Here is a 15745-nt window from a genome sequence, read left to right on the forward strand (position 1 = left end):
CTCTCTCACTGTCTCTCGCTAACTCACGCCATCTCTCTCTCTCTCTCACTGTCTCTCGCTAACTCACGCCATCTCTCTCTCTCTCTCTCACTAACTCACGCCGTCTCTCTCTCTCTCTCACTGTCTCTCGCTAACTCAAGCCATCTCTCTCTCTCACTGTCTCTCGCTAACTCACGCCGTCTATCTCTCTCTCACTGTCTCTCGCTAACTCACGCCATCTCTCTCTCTCTCTCTCTCTCTCAGTCTCTCGCTAACTCACGCCATCTCTCTCTCTCTCTCTCACTGTCTCTCGCTAACTCACGCCATTTCTCCCTCTCTCGCTAACTTGCGCAGTCTCCCTCTCTCTCACTCGCTGTCTCGCTAACTCACGCTATCTCTCCCTCTCTTTCTCACTGTCTCTCGCTAACTCACGCCATCTCTCTCTCTCTCTCTGTCTCTCGCTAACTCACGCCGTCTCTCTCTCTCTCACTGTCTCTCGCTAACTCACGCTATCTCTCCCTCTCTTTCTCACTGTCTCTCGCTAACTCACGCCGTCTCTCTCTCTCTCACTGTCTCTCGCTAACTCACGCTATCTCTCCCTCTCTTTCTCACTGTCTCTCGCTAACTCACGCCGTCTCCCTCTCTCTCTAACTTACGCCATCTCTCTCACTCACTGTCTCTCGCTAACTTGCACTGTCTCCCTCTCTCTCTCTCTCTCTCTCTCTCTAGCTAACTCACGCCATCTCTCCCTCTCTCTCTCACTCATTGTCTCTCGCTCTCTCACTGATTGTCTCTCGCTAACTCGCGCCGCCTCCCAATCCCTCACTCGCTCGCTCTGTCTCTTGCTAGCTCGCACAGTCTCTCTCACACTCTCTCATCCCTCGTAAACTTGTGCTGAAGTTTCAGAAAGATGTAGTCTCTTATGGTGACATTATGAGAATGAGATTACTCATGTCGCTTACAATTTAGGAAAAAGGTATTGACAAAAGTATTTTTTGATTGTCAGTATTGAATTTAAAATATCGTATTGGAAATTTTTAAATAACCAGTCCTGTTCACACTGTTTCAGTATAATACTGAAAGGTGTACAACTATTTTTAGTTTAGATAGAAACCGAGAAGCATTATAATGAAAAACATGCATGAAGCTGATTTCAGTGTACCGTTGCTGATGGGCTGGTCCGGGATAATGCTCTTACAGCAGAACTGCAGCACACAGTGCAGGTTACAGAAGTGCTTTATCGTCCCGTCCCACTTCAGGCTCTCGCTGAGCGTGCCCTGAGTCTTACAGCCGTAACACTTCGCCATCTGAGAACACAAACAGGGAGCACCAGTGAGAATTATACACAGTAAAGAACAACAGGAACAACAAGTCTCTGTAGCATTATTTATCTCTCTCTCAAAATATCTGAGGCAGGTAACTTTCTTGGGGCAGACCTGATGAGTACCAGTTTCATCGCATAATTTTTCGCATCAGTTCAGCACAGCTGTTAACTGAAAGCCTCAGTAACAGTATTACAGTATTTGTGAAAAATGCAGTATGTGACAGTATGTGAAAATGCATAGTCCTAATATTTTAAGTTTCTTTGATTTTAGTCATAGTGCGGTGCTGACCTCATAAAACAGGACGGTGTAGAGGGACATGCACTCCTCCGTGCAGAACTCCTCCAGCTTCCCCCCGAAGTGGTTCTGGATGGTGTTGTGGGTCATGTTGCTGCAGTAAGCACACACCCTGCACTGAGCGCCGTGCTGTTTGGAGAGTTCGTGCTTAAAGAGCAGTTTGCAGCCTAAAACAGAGAAAAAGAGGAGAAAACAGATTAAAAAAAGAGCCTGGAGACCAAAGCTCAAACCAATTATTCATTTATACCACATCCACTGCTTCTATTGTCCTGTAACAAATGAAAGAACTAGGGGTGAAACGATAACTCGAGTAATTCGAGTTACTCGATTAAAAAAAATGATCGATTAATTTTCTGTGCCTCGAGTAATCATTTAATTAATTTTAAAATTCAGAGCACGGAATTGAGCGCGGACTTTTAATGTGAAACAGCGCGCTTAGAGTTACATCACCCACTCACAGGAAGCAGGAAGTGGAGGAGGACGAGGTTTTTGAAGAGGAGCGCAGGTTAATTTAATTTATAACAAATGAATGAGATTAACATTAATGTGCCTTAATAACAGAACGACTGTTCTGTTACTGGAGGGCTGATTATTATTAATACTGTATAATGTGTGTGTGTGATTTGTTTATTACAACAGAGACAATTTCTAGATCTTAATACAGGTTTTATATAATCAGTAAACACAGCTCTGTGGAGTTAAATATAAATAAATACATGTTTAAGTTAGCTGGACATAAACTTACTGTATAGTCATTTAGCTAAGATGTACAACATAAAGCCAATATTTATGCCTTTATTATTGATTAATGTCCTATATTTAATACTTACAAGAAATCCTAAGCTGAAATAATTTAACTTAATTTAGTAATGAATAATTTACTAAATTACTACTTGTGGTATTTATGTCTACTTTGTGTTTTATTTATTTATATTTGTGTTTGCAATGTTGAAATGTATGTTGTGAATTTAAAAATTAAACCAATTGGTCATTCATTATTAAGTAAAATTTCTTATTTAATGAAATCTCTTATTTTATGTTTTATCCGATTACTTGATTAATCGAAGCGATTTTTCTGTAGAGTACTAGATTACTAAAATAATCGATAGCTGGAGGCCTAGAAAGCACCCTTCAAGAACATGGTACACATTGACCAAATACATACATGAAAAAATAAAGACCAAAAAACTGCTTAATTAGCAGCTACTACTGGTTAGCTAAACTTAGAACATCATATCTCTTCAAAATACGAGTGATGCAACAATTATTCATTATTATTAGGGGTGTGATGGTAGATTACGACTGGGCGATATTGTAAAAAAATATATAAATTCACCTTCGCAGCAGAAGGGGCGGAGCTTGTGCTCGTACATGGTGATGTCCTTGAGGATTTTCTCCTCTTTGCAGTATTCACACGTAGCTTTCACATCTTTCTCCCTCTTATAAGAGTCACAACACAAGCGTGAGCAGAAGAGACCCACGTGATTCTGAAACACACGCAAGAACACAACAACAGGATCAGAAGAATGCTTTAGGATTATCAATAAACGTATAATTTGTATAAATAGTATAACTTGGTGCACCTAATGTATGAAAATATAACACGCATTATGAGACACTAGTAAGGAATAAGGGTGTCGGCATGTTTTCCTTCTAATTCAGCAGGCGTGTAAAGCTAGGCTAAGCTAAGTAAACAAAGCTGTAATTACATTTTCTTTTACAGTCAAACGAGTGCTAGATGTTAATCTACACAGATTTTTCTCCTGAAAACTGTTTATTTGGGTGAGAAAAGCTCTTATGTTTATTTACAGTAAGCGTAGATGTCCAGATTTCCACTAAAGCTGGCAGCGGTTAACGGTAAGCCAGGGCAACATTATCTTGCGGTTCATTTGACGTAGCTTGTTTTAACACCATAATTCTCACCTCTGAACAGTGAAAGAGCTAGCGCTTAGCGGGTAATGCTAATGCTGCTCCAGCAATGCTAGCCTGGGATATCAGCAGTCTACTCACGACTGAATGGTAAAAGAAGTAGCGCTTAGCACATTTAGCGGCTAATGCTAATACTTAACTGAATCTCCTGTATAATTCTGTACTTCAGTAGAGTGGCTTTACTGCTTCTTAATACCTGACTGGTAGAATTTATACATAAAGAGCACCAGATTATAAGAAACACTGATGATTTGGGGGAAAATAAAGGATTTAAAGTGAGCCTTATAGTCTGAAAAATACAGTTAATTACACGCATTATGTTTGCATCGGTTTGTGCAACAAAAATGGGAGGAACTATATTGCTGTAGGATTATGTGGGCAGGTCTAAACTGCTTTAGGATAAATGGGAAGGGGCTAAAGTGTTATTCATTAATTTTTGAAACACTTTTAAACAGTCCAGACATATGACATAACGTAAAAAAGTCAGATTTAGATTTAAATAAGCATCAAATGCAAAACAGTTTTTTAAGTCGCACCTTGTACTGCAGGACTTCTGGTTTGGAGCTGATCGGTTTCTGGCACTGTTTGCAGGTCAGTCTGGCCGGGCCGGGTGACGAGGCGGCGGCGGCGCCTGGTTGCTGCTGATGCTGCTGGCTGCCCTGCGGCGCTGCCAGGCCGGGTGCAGGCACGTGTGGTGGAATGGTGGTCTGATTTGAGGTAGGATTAGTAATCTGTGGAGGTGCGGAGGGGCGAGGAGCAGCGCTGGGGTGCTGGGGTCCACGGGGGGCCACACCTGAGGCATTCGCTGTAACAGTAGAACTTCCATTTACCTGCGGGGAAGGCTTCTGCAGCCTCTCCTTCAGAGAAAAGACAATAAATTAGTATAATATTTATATCTTTATTTATACAGAGAGATTTGTTTTAGCCACAGAGTCTCAAATCGGAAGATATATGAGAAAATATTAAATATCACAACAATAACCAATCCAACAAATTAATGGGCTTATTAATTACAGACATTTGCTGGTCTATACAATTATTTATTTTTTCCTCTGGACTAACAAAAATCTCTATTGCATTCCTAAAAGCTAGAAGGTGAATAATTTCTTATAAAAATTCTCAAATTTATTTCTGAAAGGCTGTAAAACGTTTAATATTGATGGCACAATGCCATTCCTTCTGTTTCAGTAATGCAGCTCATGGAAATCAATATTTTCAGCAGCCAAAATACATTATTCTCTGTGCTTATGCATGTTTAATAAAGCAAGGGTAACTGTATTTACACAAATTGCTGATTTATCCGTTACTGCTATTAACAAAGACCTGTTATTCATGAGTAAAAACCTGAGATGCATCTTATAATTACGAAAGAAGAAAGTAATTTAACCAAAATAGCAAGAAAAACACTCTGTATTTGACCAAATAAGAATAATGTATACAAAATAAGGTGTTTTGATGTAATCAAATTACAACCACAACTGTTTAATGTCAAACACATACTTATTTAAATGGAAGTTATTTAAAAAAGCTTTTTCTTTAAAAAGCAAGACAAGAAGGCTACTTTCACAAAACAGGGAAAAGTGCCCAAATCTGATATTTGGTTTAGGCTGATCATACAATCTTTTTAAATGTGACCTATAGCCCTATCCAGACTCCTGCATCCGGACTGCAATTGAAAAACAGAAGGATCAGTGAGTTTTTAGCCTTTCTCTGTCGCATGACATCAGGTTCAGTAGCTCCTCCATTTCCACTTGTGCGCCCAAAGTGTAATTACGGTGCGCGGCAGTGGACAAATAGCTATTTTATTAAAGGCGAGGAGACGTAACTCAGAGATGTGCGTCCGGACGGGACTAAAGTTACCGGAGGAGCACGGAGTTCAGAGAAAAACAGTAGATAATTCAGCCTGTAATTTTTTTTTATCTCAGAGGACGTCTGAGAAAAACACCTACATGATCGTTCTGGACAGGAATAAAATCACAGAGGAATAAAACCTCCATAAAAGAGAAAATTACCCCAGAACCCCCTAAAAAACTAATCCTGTCTGGATAGAGCTTAAAATTACTTTTCTTTTGCAGGTTAAACTAAACAAATTGATGCATAAAATTCCGTGTTTTGAGTGTATTATTTTGTAAATTATGTTTATTACATCTATACAAATGTAGAGGGCTGTATCTAATAAACCTACCAGACCACACTGTTTTTAGAATGAAAGATATATACTAGACGCTGCAGGGATGGTTTTGCAAGGACATCGATACCATTAATTACATATTTTTCCGTTCCAAATAAGGAATACTACTGCTATATATAATATTTTAAACTAAGCTTTGCAGCACTGCTTTGTGCTGTTTTTCAAGCTACATTTCTTTTAAAAAACTAGACCTCATTTAATCTACTTTTCCTGCAAAATCTGATTTAGTAATTTCGATTTTGTAATTAGGTAGATAGTGCCTGGGAGTGCAAATGTACAGGATGTACAGTAAAGCGACAAGTGACATTAGACTGATACTGATATAGTGCATCAGATTTAGGGATTCTCATGAGAAACGCTATTATTTATTAAAAATGCTTAATAGATATGGATATGACTGGTTTTCTTTCATTTTGATTTTGACTACGCTTGAACGATAAAAATAAGACCTTAAATCAAATCAACAACTGTTTTACGGTCTGCTGTGAGAAGATCCTGTGTTTCTGTGGGTGTTTTGATGAATTAAACGTACAGTATTTCACACACAGGATATACTCTGGCCGTGCGCCCAGGCTTAAGAACACCCACCCAAATATATTTACAACCATTTAAAAATGTTTAGCATTAAATTGCTTTGACTGCAATTTGGGTTTGTCCATATTATACAGCACTAATTTGAGCTCAGGGCCAAAAATTGCTTTTTTAAATCTTGATGCAAAGTGTTGTGATCTGACGAGTGTAGACAGAGCTTTCTGACTGAGAGGGCACTTACTGATTAGTGTCAATCATCAACCAATCACAGGGCAGAAAATACATATACAGTAACAGTACCAAAGGTTTGGACACACCTTAAATTCAGATTTTTTTTTATGATTTTAAAATGTTCTTAACTGTAGATTAATACTAAACTCATCCGAACTATGAAGAAAAACATATGGAATTATTTAGTAAAAAAAAAAAATACAAGCATTTTCTCAGTCAGCTTTATGAGGTAGAGTCACCTGGAATTCAGGCTTTCAGTTAACAGCTGTGCTGAACTCATCAAGAGTTAATTACTTGAATTTCTTGTCTCTTAATAAAGTGTTTGAGAGCATCAGTTAAAGTAAAGTAGTGAAGAGGTAGAGTTACAGGTATACAGTGAATAGTGAATATTTGAGTAATGTTCGAATCCAGATTATGAGAAGCAACAACTACTTAAATACTCGACTAAGTAAAGAAAAATTACCGAAAGGAAGAATATCAAGAACTTTGAAAGTCACTGCAAAGACCATCAAAAACATTATAAAAGATGAAACTGGCACTCATCTGGAGCGAGAGTTTCCTCTGTTGTACAGGATAAATTTATCAGAGTTACCAGCTACAAGTTAACAAACAGCTTCCCAGATAAGAGAACCTAAATATTTCTTCACAGAGTATATTTGGTTTGTTTAACACTTTGAAGTTACTACATGATTCATTATGTGTTACTTCATAGTCTGGATCACTTCACTATTTATTTATAATGTAAAAAATAAAAAAATAAAATTCTGAAATACCTGGAATTTGCCAACGCAGTCGTATGTGCAGAAGTTCCGGATGGATCCGTCAGGCATGGCAAGGTGATACTGAGGGATCGCCAACTTCTGGCAGTTTGTGCACGGAAACGAGGCACCTGCATTAAAAATCACATCAGCTATTAACATTAATATACAGTATATACAGTTTACATAAATAAAACATGCAAACTATACATCTTTAACATTACGGATATTATTGCTTTCTCAATCTGCAGAGTCGAAGTTTACATCATATGTGCCAAATGTGGCCCGCTATGTGGCTTGAAAGGTCTTATTGTCTTAAAAAAAAAAAAAAGTTTAGAAGCGTGCTTTGATTAAAAACTACATTTCCCACAATGCATGTCGATTGAGTTCCCCGCAAAGTTATGGCTTACCGCTACTATGCGGCAGTGTAGTCACTGATGTAAAAATGGTGCCGTAATTTTGCAGACAAATGTTTATTGAAATCAAAGCATCTTATTAGTTTGATGAAAGGCTGTAGCAGTATTATTTTTTGTGAAATGCTACATCCATCACATGTTCTTAGCAGCTCACATTTTTTTATTTTATATTAATTAAGCCTCTTTTCAGTATATCAAATGTTTTGATCAAAGTTAATATTATAGCTTGTGTTTGATCATTTTTATTCACTTGAATAGTTTCAAGATTCTTGATTGATGAAGTTTGTGGATTTTATAACATAACTAATTAAACGGATTTATGTTATAACAGAGCAACAAGCAAACATATTGACATTTGACACCCTTGGTTTACATGGTCATTGTATTTCTCCCAGAAAATTATAAATTGCAATTACATGCATTTTCTGTGTGTATTGGAACAACATAAAAAACAGATGAAAAAACAGGAAAATTACTGGCACCCTCAACTTAACATGTGATTGCACACCCTTTGGGATAAAAAAAAAACTAATAGAAATTAATCGGGTCATTCTTCTTCTGGGTTTCTTCTCCCAAAGGGTTTCTTCTCTGGGTTTTAAGATCTTTACACAGGTGTTCAATTGGATTTAAAACCTGATTTTTGCTGGTCACTTCAGAACTCTCCAGCCATTCATTTCCATCCATCTCTTGGTGCTTTTTGAATTATGTTTGGGGTCATTGGCCTGGTGCAAGACCCATGACCTAGGATGCAAACTCAGCTTTCTGACACTGGGCCCTAAATCACCACCCCAAATAGTTTGGTATAGTTATGTCACCCAGTTCCAGAGGCAGCAAAACAACCCAAAACATCTTTAAACTAGGGGTGGGCGATATGGCCCTAAAATAATATCACGATATTTCATGGTATTTACACGATAATGATACTCTTGGTGATATGACAAAAAAAACACTGATTTAAAAAAAAAAACAAAAAAAAAATCAAGAATACAGTACTGCAACAAAATAAAAATTAAGTAATTTTATTGTTGCATACGTTATAATAAGGCACACCTCTAACTGAGATATTTAAAATAAATAAAAAAAAAAATACAAGAATTTTATCAGGTTTGTAACAGAAGTCAATGATCCAGAATATCATGATATTATAATAATAATGCACTCGTAATATCTACATATATTCAGGATTAAAGTATATAATGGAAAATGAGAACAGTGTGCATTTTTCTTTTGCTAAAAAAAAAAACAGTAAAAATTGTACCCTGATGTGATAATTAGGTGTGGGTGATATATTTCACCATATTTCAGGGTATAATATCGTTCACGATATTCAAAAATATTGGCGATATTATTGTGTAGGATATGATATTGCACACCCCTACTTTAAACCTTCAGCATATTTGACTGTAGGTACTGTAGTATTATTTTCTGTGTAGGTCTTATTCTGTTTTAGGTAGGAATGATGTGCTTCACCAAAAAGCAAAAAGAGTTCCTACCTCATCTCCCATTTCTGTTCATACAGATACCTGATATTTATAGATATCTCGACCGATAAATAGCAAACCTCAGTTGTGTCTTTATATTAACACAAAACAGAAGTAAACGCTGGTTTGTGTATGTAATAATGTATGTAATAAGTATGTAAAAATACTATTCAATAGAATAAAAAAAAATACCCAGATAATGTACAAAATGAAGATGATGTAGCAGTTCAATAAAATTTTAGTTACTCCACACTTCCAAACCCCATAGTCACTGTTTCCATTTAAATCCTGTGTGTTAGAAGAAGCGTGCTGATGCAGAGTGAGGTGTGAACGTACCTGAGAGCGTGCGAGACGCCTGGCTGTTGGTAACACATCTGGAGGAGCAGAAGAACTCGATGACTCCCTGCGCGTTCGTCCCCTCTAGCATCTGGTCCACACCTTTAAACTCCTGACAGCCGGGGCAGTGAACCCGCTTACCACTTTTCTGTAGAACACCCAAAAACATAATTTACATAAACTTTACATAGAGAAACTTAATACAGACTACTTACAACACCCCAAAACACAAAGAGTGTGAAAATAGCACGAATCTGACATTTAGAGTGCTTCTAAAAAAAATTAATAGCATTGAAAAGTTACTTTTCAGATGAAATTCAGATGAAAATGTGAAACTCATATATTATATAGATGTATTAAACACAGAGTGATCTATATTAAGCGTTTATTTATTTTATTATTGATGATTTTGGCTTATAGCCAATGAAAACCCAAAAATCAGTGTCTCAGAAAGTTAGAATATTATATAATAAGACCAACTGGTACTTTTAGCAGTGTGGGCAGTGTTCCAAGTCCTGCTGGAAAATGAAATCCGCATCTGCAAAAAAGTTATTTTCAGCAGAGGGAAGCTGTAAGATATGAAGTGCTGTAAGATTTTGTAGGAAAACAAAACTGCACTGACTTTAGACTTGATAATAAAACACAGTGGATCAACACCAGCAGATGACAGACATGTCTCTCCAAACCATCACTGATTGGTTGAAACTTCACACTAGACCTTAAGCAGTTCGGACTGTGTGTCTCTCCACTCAAGATTCAAGATTTTTTTATTGTCACGTCACAGAGTACAGGTGTACATGTGAGTGAAAAACTTGGGTGCAGATTCCCACCAATGCGCAAAGAATAATATTTACAAGAGAGTAATAAAATAATATAAAATATATAAAAATAGGACATACAGATAACTTACAGTATAAGTTCCTCCAGACTCTGATCCCTTGATTTACAAACGAAACGTAAAATTTACTGATGATTAGTGATGGTTTCATTTTCCAGCAGGACTTGGCACACTGCCCACACTGTTTAAAAGTACCAATTGGTCTTATTATATAATATTCTAAATTTCTGAGACACTGATTTTTGGGTTTTCATTGGCTGTAAGCTTAATAATCATCAACAATAAAAGAAATAAACGCTTAAAATAGATCACTCTGTGTATATCTATATAATTATATAAATAAAGTGAATACCACCCAATCCCCCATATAATCAGTATAAATAAATAACAAGTAATTTAACAGTAAGAACCTGTTTGAAGGTGCTGATGCAGACCGGGCTGCAGAACTTTTTCACAGCGTCCTCCACCTGGACCAGGTGATAGTTCCCCGTTACGTTACAGTTCCCACAGATCTCACAGCAGCTCATAGACAGACGTTTAGACGAGCGAAAGCGGGAGAAACACTCGTCACTGCAGAGCTTATGAAGAACTCCCTGGTGATTCACCTCGTGCTGGATCTGAGAGACAGACAGAGAGAGAGAGAGAGACAGAAATACAGATTAATTGATAGTGTTTTACACATCTATAGAGACATTCACCTTAAGTTTCTACAGGAACAATAATGTTACAGGCCTATAAAGATGTCAGTGTGAGGTTGATTTCAAAATAAAAGTCCTCATAAGGAAAATACTGACCACAGGTCATTTTATACCCTCTTTACACAGGGCTGGGGTATTTTAATCTTCCAAATTCACACTGTACAGTTTATATACCAAAATATCCAAATAAACAGAGTAAAAAAAACACACTGTGTGCAAGGTCTTTATTCTGACTAAAAAAAAGCAAAACGTGCTTTCCCAAAACGTTTTAATACAGTTAAATTTTGGCCCAACTTTTCGCAGCACCAAATCCTCTGGACCTGATGGGCCAGACCCAAGTTATCTTGAAACACAAAGCTTAACAACCTTACTTTATTCTGCTTTGCAAATTTGCTCATTTAGAGCAACAACTGACATAAATAAACTAAATATCTAACTATAAAATAAATATAAATACTACTTTAAATCACACTTAATTGCTGATGTTAAATTGTTATGTATATTTTAATATTTATCATTTTTAGAATAAATAATTCACATGTATTTTGCAGATGAACGCCAATTTCACCCCCACAACTCCCACAATAACCTGAAGCTACTACTGTTTTATTAGAGAGTCAACTATACTTAGGACTGCATAGTAACAAAAAAATATATATTAATTAATAATTCTCCCCAAAACCAGAGTAAAATAAATGTTACAAATATTGGGCAAATATACAGCAATACGCCTCTGGAAGATTTGTCATGAAAAAAAGAAGAAAAGTACAGATTTTCTATTTGCTTTTGTATCTTTTGTATTTTTGCAGCATGATGTTTATGATTTAATTTGTATTATACGACACTGAAACTCTTGCAAAAAATACGCTTAACTTTTATGCAAATGAGCAGCACAGGCGACTACCAATCAGAAAACAGATTCTCACGTTCTGTTAACTGGTTTGTTCCTTTCATTAAACAGAGGTAACAGTGGCAGCACACACCAACCTCTCTCACATCAAAGTGAAATCTTTTTTTTTTCTGACTCATTTTAGCTTTTCAGTATTTTTTACTAAAAAAAAAAAAAAAAAAAAAAATTCTGCTTGTAAAATATCAGCAAATGGTATAAATGAAAATGCACCAGTTTACTGATTACTGATTTATTTCAATGATAAACGTTACAGATTAAAAAGCCTCTAAACTATAAATCATACTTTCTCTTTAAATAGATGAAAATGTGTTCTGCATAAATATTTATAAACTTTTTTTTTCTTTTTTTTTTTACCTTTTACGCATTTATTGTGGTAATTTCCACCTCCGTGGCGCCCTCTCAGATTCAACTGTGCTATAGGCGAGGATGGTGTGTCCGCGTACTTTGGTATATGGACACATTGCAATATGCAAATCACACAATCAATAATACCGCCCCCCTGCTGACATCCAATCATCTGAGTCTAACCGCTATCAGAGGTTCACTGCTCAGAGGTTCTACCCCGCCCCTAAACCCATACATCATCCAGTGCCACTCTCAAACGACTTTACTTTTTTCTTTTTTCTTTAAAGCATTTTTCAAATTTGAACTGAGGGTCAACCTAAAATCAGGGGTTTAAGTGCTCCTTTAATGGTTTTAAACATATAGTGAATATAACGCACAATAAAACGATAATGCTTTACTGATTTGAGGGCATTAATACTCTATTCCCACAGAAGGAAGGTAAGGATAGATGGCTTACCTCACTGGGTTTTCTGCACATGCTGCATCTTATAATGTTATCTTCATTTAGCCCCTCGACTCTGGACTTGTAGATGGTCAGGCAGGCCTGGCTACAGAACTCCTTCAAGGTGTTCATAGAATCCACTGGAACTGTGATCAAGTCCTTTGGATTTCCAATCACCCTAAACATTAATAACACATACACAAATATTAACATATATACACACAAATTTATAGTAAATGTGTTTAAAAAAAAAAAAAAAAAAAAAGTCTATAAAAATCAAATAGACATTTACAGTTCTCTGGGTAAACTGAGAGAACTTAGTGTGTTTATAATTTTTTTTTTTTTAAATACAAATTTTAAAGTGGTACCGATTATAGTAACATTTACATTAATTTAATTTTTTTATTTAACTCTGGACACAAAGGAACTTGCAGATTTTTTTTCTGATTATATATACATATATGCTATAAAACACAAATTACCCTCCAAAGACACAAGTGTCCATATGATCAAAGACACAGACGGCACAGCAGCCCAGAGCTCTTGCTATAAATGTATAAATTGTCAGACAAATTTAGAGTAAGGAACACCAGCATGTTTATCGTGTGGAGGCTTGAGGCAGGAACTCTCTGGGGGAAAAATATTCATATTTAATACTCAGTTCAGAAAATAGGGCTGGATTGTTGTGCTTTAAATGAGATCTCAGCTTCATTTCCACTGTTTTCAAACAAAGTAAACATACCGGCTCATTCGCGTTGATGGTTCTCCTCGCTCAATTGGCTTAAATCCAAAATGCTCCCAAAATACTCCCATACCGGAGCTGTAAGTCCATCCGGACTTCTAAAAAAACCTTCTAAACTTTCTCTAAAGTGGTTTAGTTAGAGAAAGTCCTATTAGCCTCAAATTTGTTCGCAAGCTCACGTTCGCTCTGCTGTGAGCAGACTGTAGACCAGGGGTGTCCAATAGGGGTGGGAATCGATTACTATCTCACGATTCGATTCGATTCCGATTTTGGGGGCCACGATTCGATTCAAAATCGATTTTTGATTCAAAACGATTTGAATTATAAATATTTCTGCTTCTGGCTTATGAATCGTATTGAAAAAAAACCCTCCATAATATACACTGGTCCTGGAGCAAGTAATGTGTTACAAAAACAATAAAATGTGCAGGAATGTGGGTCCTCAGTGACAGAGGAATCACTGGGATATCACAATGACGTTAATGAACAATAAATAAATAATAAATAACACTGCTTTATTACCAGGCTACTAGCGGTGGTGTGTAGGTGACGCTGCTGGGCTGATGTGATGATAGCAGTGGAGCGCTAAAGTTCAGGAGCAGCTGCTGATTAACTAGTTAATTTAAGGTCGTTGTATTTCTTCAGAAAGGGGGCAGGAGGTGGAGAAATTAATTCATATTGTCCATTCCTTAATTCCTCTGTGATGAGGAGCTGAAATTAGCTCTGATTAGCTTATTGTTATTTTTCCGTTCCGCCTTAAATGCTGCAGCCCGCAGCCACCTGTAGCGTTATTTAAGGTGGAACTGGAAAGTTAGCTTGTTAGCTAGCTAACAGTTACTGAAACTAACTACTAGCGATCTTTTTTATGCTTGTTATGAAGCATTCTGCCATAAAACATTAAAACTACACGTTAATCTAAGGTAATATAGTGCTTGTTCTGCCATCTTACCGGTGATTCTCAAACACCTACTACGCTCTGTGTGGGTCTGGAAGACCTCGGTTTGAAGGGACCAACGGATTGAAGCGGGTTGCCAGGTCCAACAAAAATACCCAGCCCAAAATCAGTCCAAAACCCGCCCCTCAGAATCGATTTTGGGACATTTTAAATAGATTCTGAATCGTAGTAAATGAGAATCAAGATTCTTATGTGAATCGATTTTTTGGCACACCTCTAGTGTCCAAACTACGGCCCGCGGGCCATTTGCGGCCTGTTTCCTTTTTTGGAGCGGCCCGCGAGGTATTTTAGAAATAGAATGAAAGTTGGCCCGCTGTTAAGCAGGTTTTTATAATGTGAGATTCAAAGTTTGAACGCTAGGTGTCAGAAACGGGCCGAAGAGTTGGAGAGTGCGCGCATTTCTAGCACAGAAAAATGGGACAAAGAGTCTAAAAGTTGTCGTAATTAAGGAGTTTTATATTAAGAGACATCATAAAATGAAACATCAATTTGAAAAATCTTAGTTTACACAACACTGTCAAAGATAAAGACAGTTAGTCAAGTAAAATGGTGTGTAAATGAAATTATCTGAAAAAAAATATTATTTAAAGTGGTATATTTCATTATTAGTCTGTGGCCCGTGACTTAGTTTGGACATCCCTGCTGTAGACGCTGTCAGTAATGTAAGCTCCGCCTGCACTACACTCATTTCCTAACTGATAGATGTCACTATCTGACAGATTTGTCTCGCTCTCTCACATGGCCAATGGCTGTCATCGACATCGGCAAAAATGATCGCGGTTAAAAAATTATCATATGATGAGTCAATAACATCAATAATCGTGACAGGCCTACCCATGTATGGTAACATTAATCACTTAAACTACTTAAACCCAGTGAAACAGACTGAGGTAGGCGACTCACTTGAGGCAGAGGTGGCAGGTCTTCTTGGGGGCGATGCTGATGGCTGGAGGCAGGGTGAAGCCGGTCAGACAGACAGTGGAGCAGAAGAGCTGGTTGGATCCTTTCCTCTGGAATGCAGTTTGGCCTTTCTGCAGGACCTTGGAGCAGCCGGAGCAGCAGATCCGTATGGAGGCAGCGGGAGGCTGGAGCTGGGGAGGGGGTGGAGGCTGGGGCTGAATGTGGAGCTGGTTCTGGATCTGAGGAGGGAGCTGGAGCTGGATCTGGGTTAAAGGCTTGGCCTGGAGGTGAGTCTGCGGCTGGGTGGGCAGGACCATGAGCGGAGCTTTGATGGCTGAGGTTACCTGGCTTATCGTGGGGAACGGAGACGGCTGAGAGGCTGCAACAGGTGCTGCGGAGAAGAAAGCAGGTTGGGGCGGTCAGGATCAATTCATAGGAAATTAA

The 15745-nt window shown here is 37.6% G+C and overlaps 1 protein-coding gene across 8 annotated transcripts in view; it reads right to left on the reverse strand.

Moving 5' to 3' along the window:
• Positions 1 to 15745, reverse strand: part of si:ch211-266o15.1 (zinc finger MYM-type protein 4) — an 80173-nt gene that overhangs the window by 44630 nt on the left and 19798 nt on the right. For all 8 annotated transcript variants that reach the window (XM_049463691.1, XM_049463690.1, XM_049463693.1 and 5 more), the window contains 9 exons: positions 15305 to 15692; positions 12720 to 12882; positions 10720 to 10926; positions 9472 to 9619; positions 7254 to 7369; positions 4064 to 4384; positions 2935 to 3085; positions 1593 to 1765; positions 1142 to 1286 (listed from right to left, as the gene is read on the reverse strand). In XM_049463691.1, the coding sequence (XP_049319648.1) occupies positions 1142 to 1286; positions 1593 to 1765; positions 2935 to 3085; positions 4064 to 4384; positions 7254 to 7369; positions 9472 to 9619; positions 10720 to 10926; positions 12720 to 12882; positions 15305 to 15692 (1812 nt within the window). The remainder of the gene's footprint in view (positions 1 to 1141; positions 1287 to 1592; positions 1766 to 2934; positions 3086 to 4063; positions 4385 to 7253; positions 7370 to 9471; positions 9620 to 10719; positions 10927 to 12719; positions 12883 to 15304; positions 15693 to 15745) is intronic.

This window comes from Astyanax mexicanus, chromosome 14 (genome assembly GCF_023375975.1).
Source record: "Astyanax mexicanus isolate ESR-SI-001 chromosome 14, AstMex3_surface, whole genome shotgun sequence".
Classification (NCBI taxonomy): Eukaryota; Metazoa; Chordata; class Actinopteri; order Characiformes; family Acestrorhamphidae; genus Astyanax; species Astyanax mexicanus.